The 12563-nt window shown below is 40.4% G+C and overlaps 1 protein-coding gene across 1 annotated transcript in view; it reads left to right on the top strand.

The window, feature by feature from the left end:
* The window catches only part of LOC115628647 (unconventional myosin heavy chain 6), a 665426-nt gene that overhangs the window by 46940 nt on the left and 605923 nt on the right, over window positions 1-12563 (top strand). The window contains exon 3 of the mRNA XM_030524816.1: window positions 2927-2989. Coding sequence (XP_030380676.1) covers window positions 2927-2989 — 63 coding nt within the window. The remainder of the gene's footprint in view (window positions 1-2926; window positions 2990-12563) is intronic.

Below are 12563 nucleotides of genomic sequence, written 5' to 3'. Positions count from 1 at the left end.
ATGACGTCGCCATCTTCGGGAAGAAGATGGTTCGTACCATTCGGAAGAGTAGAGGTAAATCTCCACACCAGAGAATCAGGTTCATTAATGCCCATGGGAATCCCCCTCGCCTGTCTAGGGGTTATCCCGTCTGGTCCTGGAGAAGAAGTCAATGACACTCGCGAGTCGAGGATATCACGACATGTGATCGGATTCCAGACACTTTCTAATAAATGTTCCATATTTAATGGGGCGTAGGCGTGGTGTTGTTATGTGTCATGACTTCCCTCCAATAGGGTTCCATCATCTCTACGGGTGGCATTACCGACTCATCGGGGCCTTCAAGCAATGACTTGATGCAGCGACCTTTAAATTTATCCCAGTTACGCTAGACCATAGCGTACTGTTGCCTTCTAAAATCTCACCTATTTGTAGGTACACGACGAAGTGCACTACGTCGAGCTGGGCGGAAGCTCGGCCTCGGGAAAACCCCGTGAAGGTAATTTGATAAACATTCGAGAGTTGCTTCTTTGCCCGATGCTTGTGCTCTACCTACAATAGATTGCAAGATATCGACTCTTCAAAGGCCACTACATCTGACAGGCCGAAGCGCTGTCATCATTTGCATGAGGACTCCGTTCGAATGTATAACTGGAACTGTCGCTGATCTTGTTACTGGGGGATCTTGCTCACTTAAACTAGGGCGGCGCAGTATGGCATCGGAAACATTAACTGAAGGGAGAAGCTCATCTTGTCCTCTTAGATGTGCAATCTTCGTTTTATAATTCTCCCTCTGCCGACATGTGAACACCGAGTCCGGTCTTCGTGCTGAAAGAGAGTCATAGTTTCTCCCGCCGTTGACCCGAGCTTACTTGAATTTCTTCACGTTGACATTCAGAGCACTGGGCGACCATTATAATCGAAATAATCGAAATTCTATTTACCCAGAACGAAAACATAAACCATGTTATTGTTTCCCAGTCAAGCCCGATTATCTCAATCTTCAGAGACAATCCTAATCCCGAAGTTACGGATCTAATTTGCCGACTTCCCTTACCTACATTATTCCATTGACTAGAGACTCTTCACTTTGGAGACGAGCTGCGGAGACACCTGGCATCTCTCTGCCGTACACACCACTGCTGCTCATCACCCTTTCTACGGAATTTAATGCGTTGTTGTTACATCCTCAAGCAATGCAATATCCTCTTTCCAGGATTTAAATTCTTCTAATAGATGCTTCTTCAATATTTATTGAAGTACAATTTTTATGTTTGTTGTAAATCGGACTCTTCTATATATATCTGTAGAAATTCCTTCTCAATATCCGCAACGAAAGCAATTCTATGGCAACGAAATCTTATCAAAACAGCAGTTAAATCTGTTAATAAATTAATACTTGGTCTAAGATGATCATCCAATGAATCCTTGTTCGCTGGCTGGGGCGTCAAACACAATTGCGCACCTCTTTAGTTGTTGCCTTGTCGATGTGATATTCTATGCGCAAACCAACTGGAATTTATTTTAGATTAAGTAACTAACCATAATCTCAAATTTGAAACTCCAAGTGCCTTCAATGTTCTTATTGTTACCTGCGTTTCATTATATAGTTGGCGCAGACTCTACGTCAACAACAATTTTTCCCTCTCAATAATTTCCCGGTGCTTCCATACTCTTCCAGTAGCAGCTCGACGGCATCATGTTTCGGACGGAATAAATCCTTCAAGTACTGCGGCTGCTTCACCTGTTAGAGCAAAATTTAAATAATTAAAATTTGCGACTGCATCCAAAGAGCTTTTTTTTCATGTTCAAGTTCGTACTTTCAAATCGTACCATTACGATTTCGAATAAAACTGAAACTGACTCCATCAATTTAATCAGTACTGGGAAGAAATTTGAATATGGATATGAAATTGCCTTGGATTATTTATTTGTTTGTCACAATGTGAAGAAATATTTGTTCATTTAATTTAAGGCTCAGGATTCGAAGACATGATATCGGGAGAAGATAAAGGCATATACCATAGAAAAACTTGAAGAAGAATTCGCATATGCTAGCAGGTTGGAAGGATCATTCCAGTTAGGAAGAGGGTTTGATAAAATACTTTTACCTTATAAGGTGTGCTACAAAAATGCTTTAAAAGCCAATAAAGAACCCCAAAACCCTTTTTTTGCCAGCAAGAGGGCCACCACAAACAAAACATATTTATCAAGAAAACGGCAGAACGAGGCGTGGCAGACCCCACAAAAAAAAAACAAAAAAAAAATAATTAAAAAAATGTAATTAATTTAATTAAATATAAAATATTTAACACATGCATACAGACATAAGTGATTATGTACAATTTCAATAAAATAGATTTACATCAGAATCGTGTCTATGCAGAGCTTGGACAGAGATTATGTTTATGGCTATAACTTTCTTCATAATTAACCTATCATGATGAAACTTGGCACATAGACACATAATCACTATATGGATGTATATGCCAAATTTGAGTGTAAAATTCTAAGAACTATGGGAGTTACGGGAATTATGGGTAAAACACGAATTGCGGGGGAGTGGGGGGGTGCATCAGAAAAAAACACAAACTCGTCCTTTCTCGGACTTAAGAGAATCTGAAAGTATATATATTCTTGACCAGCATAACAAGACGATTCGATCTAGCCCTGTCTATCTGTCTGTCTGTCCGTATGAACACCTGGATCTCAGAGGCTTTAAGACCTAGAGACACTAAATTTGTACACAAATGCTTTATATGTGTACGCCGTGCGAGCTTATTTTTTTGAGGCACCACTCCATTACCTTTTGCACTAGTTTTTAAATTTTTTTTTGTATTTGCGAGGCTAGGCCCAATCTTTGTAAAAATGTTTATATATAAAATTTTAAAATAGTGTTTTAAAAAAAACATATATACATTGGTTGTATTTTTAACATAAAATAAAGACTTACACGGGCTCTATTCTTATTGCAGTTAACCCATATAAATATTTAAATATTTTTAGTAAGGTAAGTTTCACTAATAATAATATTATTATGTGCTAATATTTGTACATAAACCTGGGTTTGTGAAATGCGCACACCACACACCTGCGCCTGCTAGAAATGCAGCCTGCTGTAGTGATCAGGTAGGCAATGGCCCTGTGCAGTTGTGTGCAGGCAGGTAGCGGCCGAGCGCTCGTTCGTGCCAAAAGAAATTTTGAAAACCCTGTAAATAACAGTATTTACAAAAAATACTCTTGTGAACAGGAGCATAAAAATAAGCGCCTTGCTAAGTATGCAAGTCATACCTTAATATATAACATCAAATTACAAAAATCAATTTCAATTTCGTAAGGCATAACAAACGTGAAGCTTTAAAGAATATGAGCATGATCGGCTTGACACATTTGGTTCTAGAAATATCTATGTATTCATTTTGTAATAGTCGCAATAAATATTTTTGTATTTCGGTACCAGAGACCTGCAGCGGTGCACCGCAACAATAAGTACACCGCATACATACTTGTACTTATATTTCATTCCCGATCATGCAAAACATAACATAACAAATTATGCGGTGTTGATTGTATACTGCCATGAACTTGAATATGGACAAGATTTTTTATCTTTTTTATATTATATTAATATTGGCTTTATAAATATTGTGTGTAGCCGCCTTTATTAGAAATAACCTCGCCAATTCGATTGTGAGAAAAACCACCACCAAATTTTAGTGATCAGTTGAGTATTGGGTGCTCCCGCACTCAACCATTTTTTTGAGTGTTCGATCTGCACGATCAATTCAGCTGCATTGCCGGCGGTACCTGTACTTATGTAAGTAATATTTGCACGATTAACCTCGCATATTCAGTGCACATGTATGTAAACATATGTATGTAGTAGTACATACACGTACATTTTCATTTGTATGTACATTGTACATATTCCACTAAGACTATGTTTAAGCTCTATCGCTAAGAAGACATAATATCATAAACAAGGCAAAGTAAAAACAAGAAAGGAATGCAAAAGTCGAGCGGGCTCAACTTTTAAATACCCTGTACCACCCCCCCCCCCCCCCCCAAAAAAAAAAGTAATTAATTAATTTCATTAAATATAAAATATTTAACACATGCATACAGGCATAAGTGATTATGTACAATTTCAATAGAATAGATTTACAAGTACATCAGAATCGTGTCTATGCGTGTCCCCCCTGCTGGGGGAGTGTTGGGTGCATCAGAAAGAAAAAAACACAAACTCGTCCTTTCTCGGACTTAGGAGAATGTGGATACCGAGTTTAGTTATTCTTGCTCTTGTGCTTCCCGAGATCCTTGCGTTCATACAAACGGACGGACGGACGGACGGATAGACGGACACCTGGATCTCAGAGACTATAAGAGGTACAGACACCAAACTTTGCACAAAGATGCGTTATGTGTGTACGCTGTGCAAGTTTTTTTTTATTTTTTGATTTTCCCCCCACTTCCCCCCTATGGGGGTTTTCCCAATTTTCCATTCCTATAATTCCTATTGTTAAACATTTCATTTGCCCTCTGCGGTTGTCAATTCGCACAATCATACGTACATACACAGACATACACACAAACACATACACAAATATACACATGCCTGCGAAATTAAATAAGTTACTTTCTTGGAAAAAGGCCATTTAGCTTTGCACGTTTTGTGCTCTCTTTTTTCATACATTTCGCGTTTTGATTGAAAACAAGTAAAAAGCTAAAGTCTGGTGCCCCGACTTTGACATACTTTGTACATATGTTTAGAATAATTATAGAAATTAAAAAAGAGAAGTAAGAGAATTAAAAAAATTTTTCTTGATCGATTTTACCTCCTTTGGTATTCGTACGTCTTGTGAGTGTATGTATGTTTATGTGTAAGCATGTTTGCAGTCAACCAAATCATCAGCATCAACAACAGCTGCGGGCAGCGCTTGAGCAGCGCTGCATCAGCAAATATTTATGGCTATAACTTCTTGTTAAATCGGTCTATCATGATGAAACTTGGCATGTGTACACATAATTACTAACTGGGGGTATTTCCAAAATTTGAGTTCGAAGTTCCAAGAATTACGGGAGTTAGAGGAAATCACGATTTGCAGACAGGGAAAGATCGACTCGTTTCGTCATGTTGATCAAGAATATATATACTTTGTGGGGTCTGCCACGCCTCCTTCTGCCTGTTACATTTTTCAGCTCCCGCAAACCTAATATACTCTTGTACATTTTATGTACAGAGTATAAAAATCGATTTTACCTCTCTCAGTATTCGAACTCACGGAGCTCACATTTACATAGCAATTGCGTCTATGTGAGTGTATGTATGTCTATGCGCGTCTATTCGTGTCTGTGTGAGCATGTTTGCAGTCAACCAAAGCTCCAGCATCAACGACAGCTGCGGGCACCGCTTGGGCAGCAAATATATTTATAGCTAAGACATAAGACATCTGGGACTAAAATTTGGTGTCCCTAGTTCTTATAGTCTCCGAGATATAGGCGATTATACGAATGGCGTTACGAAAAAAACCCCCTCAGGGGGAAGTGGGGGAAAATCAACAAAATAAAACAAACTTGCACAGCGTACACATATAAGACATCTTTGTGCAAATTTTGGTGTCTCTATCTCTTAAAATCTCTGAGATCCAGGTGTTCAGGCGGATGTACAGGCGGACAGACAGACATAGATCGATTCGGCTTGTCATGCTGATCAAGAATATATACTTTGTGGGGTCTGCCACGCCTCCTTCTGTCTGTTACATACATTCGCACAAAACTAGTACATATAGCCTTTCATCCTTTGGGTACAGGCTATAAAAACTGCTTACTCGGTGTTGTGAAATTGGTCTTAATATTTGTTCTCTTTTTTCCAAGGAAAAGGCTGTGTTGTCCGATCAATTTCTAATTTGGTATCCGTAATCAACATAACTATATCTACAATTTGGAATTCGACGATTTTCGAAATATAGAAATATGTTTTTACTTGCCTTATGCAGCAACAATAAACAAAGAACGCAAAATATCAAACAGTTGGCGACATCACATACTCACACTTAGACAGTGACACGCTCACAGACACAAACATAGATGGGCAAAGTCGGTGATTTTTGTTCGTGGCACACGCTGCACTGCGTGGACCCGAGTGCCGTGTTTCATATTCCAATTTCGTGCGTGTTCGTGTTGACTCAAAAAAGCACGAAAAGACAGTCTATCTTAAAACATTGTGTTATGTACATACATGTATGTATGTATTTTATTGTCGAAAGAGATTTGAAGCGCATATCCAAAAAATAACAATGTTTTTATACTCTGTACATGAAATGTACAAGAGTATATTTGGTTTGCGGGAGCTGAAAAATGTAACAGGCAGAAGGAGGCGTGGCAGACCCCACAAAGTATATATATTCTTGATCAGCATGACGAGACGAATCGATCTAGCCCTGTCTGTCTGTCTGTCCATCTGTCCGTATGAACACCTGGATCTCAGAGACTATAAGAGCTAGAGACACCAAATTTTGCACAAAGATGCGTTAAATGTGTTCGCTGTGCAAGTTTGTTTTATTTTTTTGATTTTCCTCCCCACTTCCCCCCTATGGGGGTTTTCCCGATTTTCCATTCGTATAATCGCCTATATCTAAGAGACTATAAGACCTAGGGACACCGAATTTTAGTCCCAGATGCCTTATGAGAATACGCAGAAAATGTGTATTTTGGAATTTCCCTCCCTCCCCCCTATCCCCCGTAAATCGCGATTTTCTCTAACTCTCGTAATTCTTAGAATTTCGAACTAAAACTTTGTAAATACCCCCAGTTAGTAATTATGTGTACCAAGTTTCACTATGATAGACCAATTTAACAAGAAGTTATAGCCATAAATATATTTGCTGCTGCAGCGCTGCTCAAGCGCTGCCCGCGGCTGTTTTTGATGTTGCTGTTTGGTTGACTGCTAACATGCTTACACAGACACGAATAGATGGGCATAGGCATACATACACTCACACAGACGCAATTGCTATGTAAATGTGCAATGATAAACCCTTTACGTGAGTTCGAATACCGAGAGAGGTAAAATCGATCAATTTTTTTTTTTTTAATTTTCTTACTTTTTTAATTTCTATAATTATTCTAAACTATGTACAGAGTATTTCAAAGTCGGGACACCCGACTTTAGCTTTTTTACTTGTTTTCAAAATTTTAAATTTGTGATATGCAAAACTCTTTTATGCTTGAAAAATTATATGGTTTCCCGGGACCACCGCTGCCAAAGCCTGTGCTTAAGATACGAGGCATTGCGCTATCGCCTTAAGCATGCCGCCCGACGAAGAAGTGGCCCAGGGTTAGTGCCGCGCCATCGTTGGGGTAAGCGCTGAGTGCTCCTAGTGGCCGAGAGTTGAGCACCGCCTCAGGAACGCATTTCCCACTGTCCGCCTGCCTATGAACGCCGAAGTGAGGTGCTCTGGGTGGTATGTACGCATAATCGCATCCTTTTCGTGATGCGCCTTCTCCCACCTCGCTTGGAACTCCTGCAGCTTCCGATCGGCTCCCACGAAGTTCGTTGTCGCAGTAGACTTTCCTTGGGACGCCTTTCGTTCATCAGCGAAAAGAAAAGCATCAGTGGTTAGGTCTGACACGAGCTCTAAGTGAACCGCTTTCCAGGCAAGACAAAGAAAGCCAGGTATGACTTGTTCGGTGGCTTCCCACGGATCAAGACCACATATTTCGAATGGATGGAAAGGCTGGAGCCTGTCTGCCGGAAGATTTCCCATAACTTGGGAGGCCAACCGGATCTTCCATTTGAAGCAGAAGATACACGAACGGACGGTTCGGTGACACACTTCCTGAGCGTTAACCAGCCAAACTCGCTCACGAAGCAGGCTCACCAGCGATCTAGGGCCAGCATGGCAATTTGACACATGCAAATAAGCTACGTACGATCTTATGAATTGCGACTTTTTAGAAAGCAACAACGGAAACTTGGCTTTGTACGGGATAGGAGCATTTAATAATCTTCCCCTCCCCAAAACCCAAACGAATACATTTTAAAATTTGTATTGAACTCGTCGCATTTGATTTTGCTGAGAGTATTTGTTTGGATTTTTCGATTCGAGAACGTAACTGGCTTGTCGGTCTGCGAGTAAAACTACAGCAGACTTACAAGCTTCTAGGGCAGCTAAATTCTTTATTAGGCTCGAATTAAGCACTTACAGGTTCCATGAGGAAGGCTTTCCCTGAAAACCAAATCGAGCTACTCAATTCGTCTAAATTACATACTCTGGATACCTTGTCTGCTGGGATGGTTTTCGTTGGGACATGTCGCCACGTTGATTTGTGGAAGAACAGAACACCGAGAACAGGTTAATAAGGAGAAGTCTACTGGAGTAGGAAGGTTAGGATCCTAGTTAATACCAAGAAGAGCAAAAAGTAGAAATTGTTTCTAGACAGACTCAATGCGATCCTGATGCAATTTATACTGGGGACATCAAACACATGAGCAGTGTTCTAGCACTGGCCGTACTAGAGAACTGTAAAGTAGCTTGGTGGTGTAGGGGTCGATAAGTTGTCTGGACCATCGTTTAATAAAACCAAGAACACCCTTAGCTTTGTTAACGATAGTGGAGATGTGAAGATTGAAATTCAGTTTGGGATCAAAAAGAACTCCAAGATCTCCAAGCACCACCTTTGAAAATAGCTTAGATCGTACTGCAGACGAGATTAATAAAGAGGATATTTATACGAAAAAATTAGTTTACATCATCGGCACACATTAGTATACGGGAATGCAGCAGGATAGACGGAAGATCATGGTAGAGTGAATATTAGGGGGCCAAGATAACTACCTTGAGGTACACCAGAAGTTACGATATCAGGTTTATAAAAATTCGACCTGAGTAGTACCTTCTGTGTCCTATTTTTTAAGTACGAGGAAATCCAATTCAAAAAGTTTGAGGGAAATCCCATACAAGTTAGCTTCAAGAGGAGGAGGTCATGATTCACAGAATCAAATGATTTATTGAAGTCAGAATATATAACATCAGCTTGCATCTTTGCTGCATCATTTAACAAAGAGCGCCTTAGCATTGGCTTCTGCTCAGTTTACAGAGTTCTGTGACTGCGCTTCGCAGTATGAGAGCTTCTTGAATAGCTGTGATTTCGGCCTGGAATACACTACAGTGATCCGGGAGCATGAAAGGGTTTTCTTCGCAAAACACGCTTACAGCTTAGAACCGTCTGTATAGATTTTTATTGAATTTTCAGGGCCTGGTGTGAGAATGGTCATTAATTTTCCCCATGAGATGTATTCCCAGAATCGCTTGTAGTGCGTCGCTGGGAGTGGTACGAAGTGCACCCGAAATCGTTATTTCAGTCTGCCGTTGAAATTCATTTAGTCTCTGAAGAGACAAATTTTTTGTCAGTGATGGCCACCATATAGGGACTTCATATAAGAGTATGGGTCTGATAATTGCAGTATATAGCCAATGGACCATGTAGGGGGCCATGCACCATTTTAGTTCAATGGATTTCCGAAGAGGTGAAATTTCCGCGTAAATAGTACCAGCTGTGTTTTGCTTGACGTCGCCCAAGTAGTCAGTGTGGTTAGTGCATTGGTGATGCGTTCGATCAGAGTTTGAGGGAATTTACCCGAGAAGGAGATGGCCGCATAGGCCACCGCACGCCATCCCCCTATCCCATCCAAGGATCGTAAGAGTGTATTGACTGCCACGTTCCATAGGAACGGTGAGAGGACGACGCTGTGAGGCAATCCGCTACTACATATCTGGATATCTAGGAAAGCCCCAGTGTGGATCTGATAGACCGCCTGGTGAGAAGCTGTCTTACCAGTTCCACAATTGAGTCGTCCCCACCCAGGTTTGTAAGTGATCTTGTGATGGCGTTTGGAAACACATTATTGAAAGCACCTTCTATATCTAAGATGGCGGTAAGGGTGTAAAGTTTGGTATTGAGGGCCTTTTAAATACTCGAAGTAGCTGCGTGGAGTTGGAAGCTTGAAAGCTCGGAGAGCGGGATCTTGCTTCTTAATTGGAGGCCTAAAAGTCTCTCAAACGTATTGAAGGAGTTTTTGAGAGAACTTTCCTTAACCTTTCCTTAACTTTCCTTATCGGAGCAAATGTTTTGCCAAGAGGACCGTTTTGCCTGTCTTGGTCTTTCGCTCCTTAGAGATACTACGAATTGAATATATCTATGGTCCGAGAAGGAGTGTTCTAGAAGAACTGTCCAATTGGAAATGCGGTTATAGAGTGCGTCTGACGCTAGAGTGAGATTACGTAGTTATCAGATCACATATCAATTGTAGACAATTCATAGTCAGACTGAACAGGCTCTTTAATCACCACTTATTATTTTCATCTTTTCTTCCGCCTGCTTTTGAACTTTGCGGGAAAGTGGTGTAGTATCGGGCAGTAGGTCCTTGTCATCAATGGTTTCCCCATAGATTGAGCTGATTTAAAAAAAACTCAATTTTTTCTAAGCCGGATCCACAGACAGACGAAAATGGACGATAATCCTTAGTTATCCACTCTGTACATGTGTCAACTGCATCTTTTCTGTCAGCTCCAGTAACAGTTTTAACGACTTGGGGCTGATTAAGGGCTTGGCAGTACTTGTGTCGATTTAAATTTGAGGATTGATTTCCGACAATTTTCAGAAGTTTTCGGCAAGTGCGGCAATATACTACATTTTCCAAACTACATTCTGAAACCGAATGTCAACGTAAGCAGACGTGTTTCTCTGTCGCTCCGGAAAATTCAAAAATAACTTCAAAAAATCAATTATAATTGAACATCTTTCGTAAACAGTGAAATAAATAAATAAACAGCTAAACCAGTGCAAATGGTTTTGTATTTTGCTTCACCAAACAACTTTTCTTTTGCAATAATTTCAAATAAATCTGAGAACAAACTCACAACAAAAGTACTCAAAACAATACCTCACATTAAACGCGCGCAAAAATACAAGTACACATTACAATACCAAAACGCAAACATACGGCCACAGTTACACATACCTAATCAACTCAAAAAACAAAATTGCATTGTCGCTAAGCAAAAACACCAAACTTAAAGTACACTAGTCAACATGGCACCGCTACCAAATAAACGCGCACACAAAAATAATAACACCAATACAGAGCTTAAGGATGACCGTTAATCTGATGCTCTCTCATCTAAGATCATGGCTACGATCAATCTGCGCTTCGAGGAGCAGGCCAACATCATCACTTTCAATATGGGAGACGCTGAGCAGCGCATTCTCAACTCGCTGCTGGCGCGTCTAGATCGCATGGCTGGAGAGATGGAGAAGCTGCATGACACTGTGGATTCGCTACACAATAGGATTAACAACTTGGAGCGCGAGGTTGGCGAACTGCGTTTACTGAGGAATCGAGTAGGTGGGCTGGATGCGAAACTCGCTCTTCAGCTGAACGCAAATGTGGCGTGTGATGTGAGAGTGCACCGTATGCCTTAAGTGGAGGAGGAAAACGTACGTGCCCACCACAAAAAAAAAAAAAACAAGAAAGGAATGCTAAGGTCGATACACTGACTACACTGATTTTTTGAGCATTTTCTCCTCGGTGTCCCTGAAACACAATAATATTGTCCTGGCTGGAGATTTCAATAGCAATATGCTAATTGAACGACGTTTAAAGAACTATATGGTGTCTCTTGGTGTTCAGGCATGAACATACGGCATTGTTGAATGACTAGTTCAAGTGTCCCATGACTGCCTTGACGACCAACGGATGTTACATTGCTGTGGTCCCAAGCCTGCACATAGCTGTTCAAGTGCAGAAGTGTTTAGTGACAAGGATCGTGCAGGTGCATCGTTTAGGATTACACAGGTTTACACAGGTGCTTAAAAGACTGTGTTTGTTTAAGATAAGAAATAGCCTGTACTCTCCACAAAAAAGGAAAATTAAAAAAAAAACTATATAACAAATTTAAATTATTAAAAAAACAAATGGAATTAATTAATTAAATTAATAAAGAAAATTTATTAAATAGTGTTTAATAGAAGACATGTTCATGTACAGTTTCAACAGCATACATTATTATCAGAATCGTGTCTCTGCGTGTTTATATGCGTGTATGTATGCAGCACAAAGTTGAACCAAAGCAGCAACATCAACAACAGCTGCGGGCAGCGCTGCGGGCAGACCTACAAGCAGAGCATGAACAGCGATTTTATTTATGGCTATAAGTTTCTTCAGAATTGACTTATCATGATGAAACTTTTGCATACGGACACGTAAGCACTAACTGGATGTAACTACCAAAATTCCAAGAATTACGGAAGTTCTAAAAAAAACACAAATGGCGAGGGAGTGTGGGGGTATATCAGAATAAAAAAACAAACTTGTCCTGCCTAGGGCTTATGGGCACCTGGATACCTAGTTTTGTAACTCTAGCTATTGTACCTTCTGAGATCCTTGCGCTCATACAGACAGACGGACATGGTTATATCTACTCGGCTTGACACCCTGATCAATAATATATATACTTTGTGGGGTCTGCCACGCCTCCTTCTGTGTGTTACATACATTCGCACAAAACTAGTATAGCCTTTTA

This window comes from Scaptodrosophila lebanonensis, unplaced genomic scaffold, assembly GCF_003285725.1.
Source record: "Scaptodrosophila lebanonensis strain 11010-0011.00,11010-0021.00 unplaced genomic scaffold, SlebRS2 tig00000122-arrow-arrow-pilon, whole genome shotgun sequence".
NCBI lineage: Eukaryota > Metazoa > Arthropoda > Insecta > Diptera > Drosophilidae > Scaptodrosophila > Scaptodrosophila lebanonensis.
The sequence above is the reverse complement of the archived record's forward strand: the minus strand, read 5'-3'. Positions and strand labels throughout refer to the sequence as shown.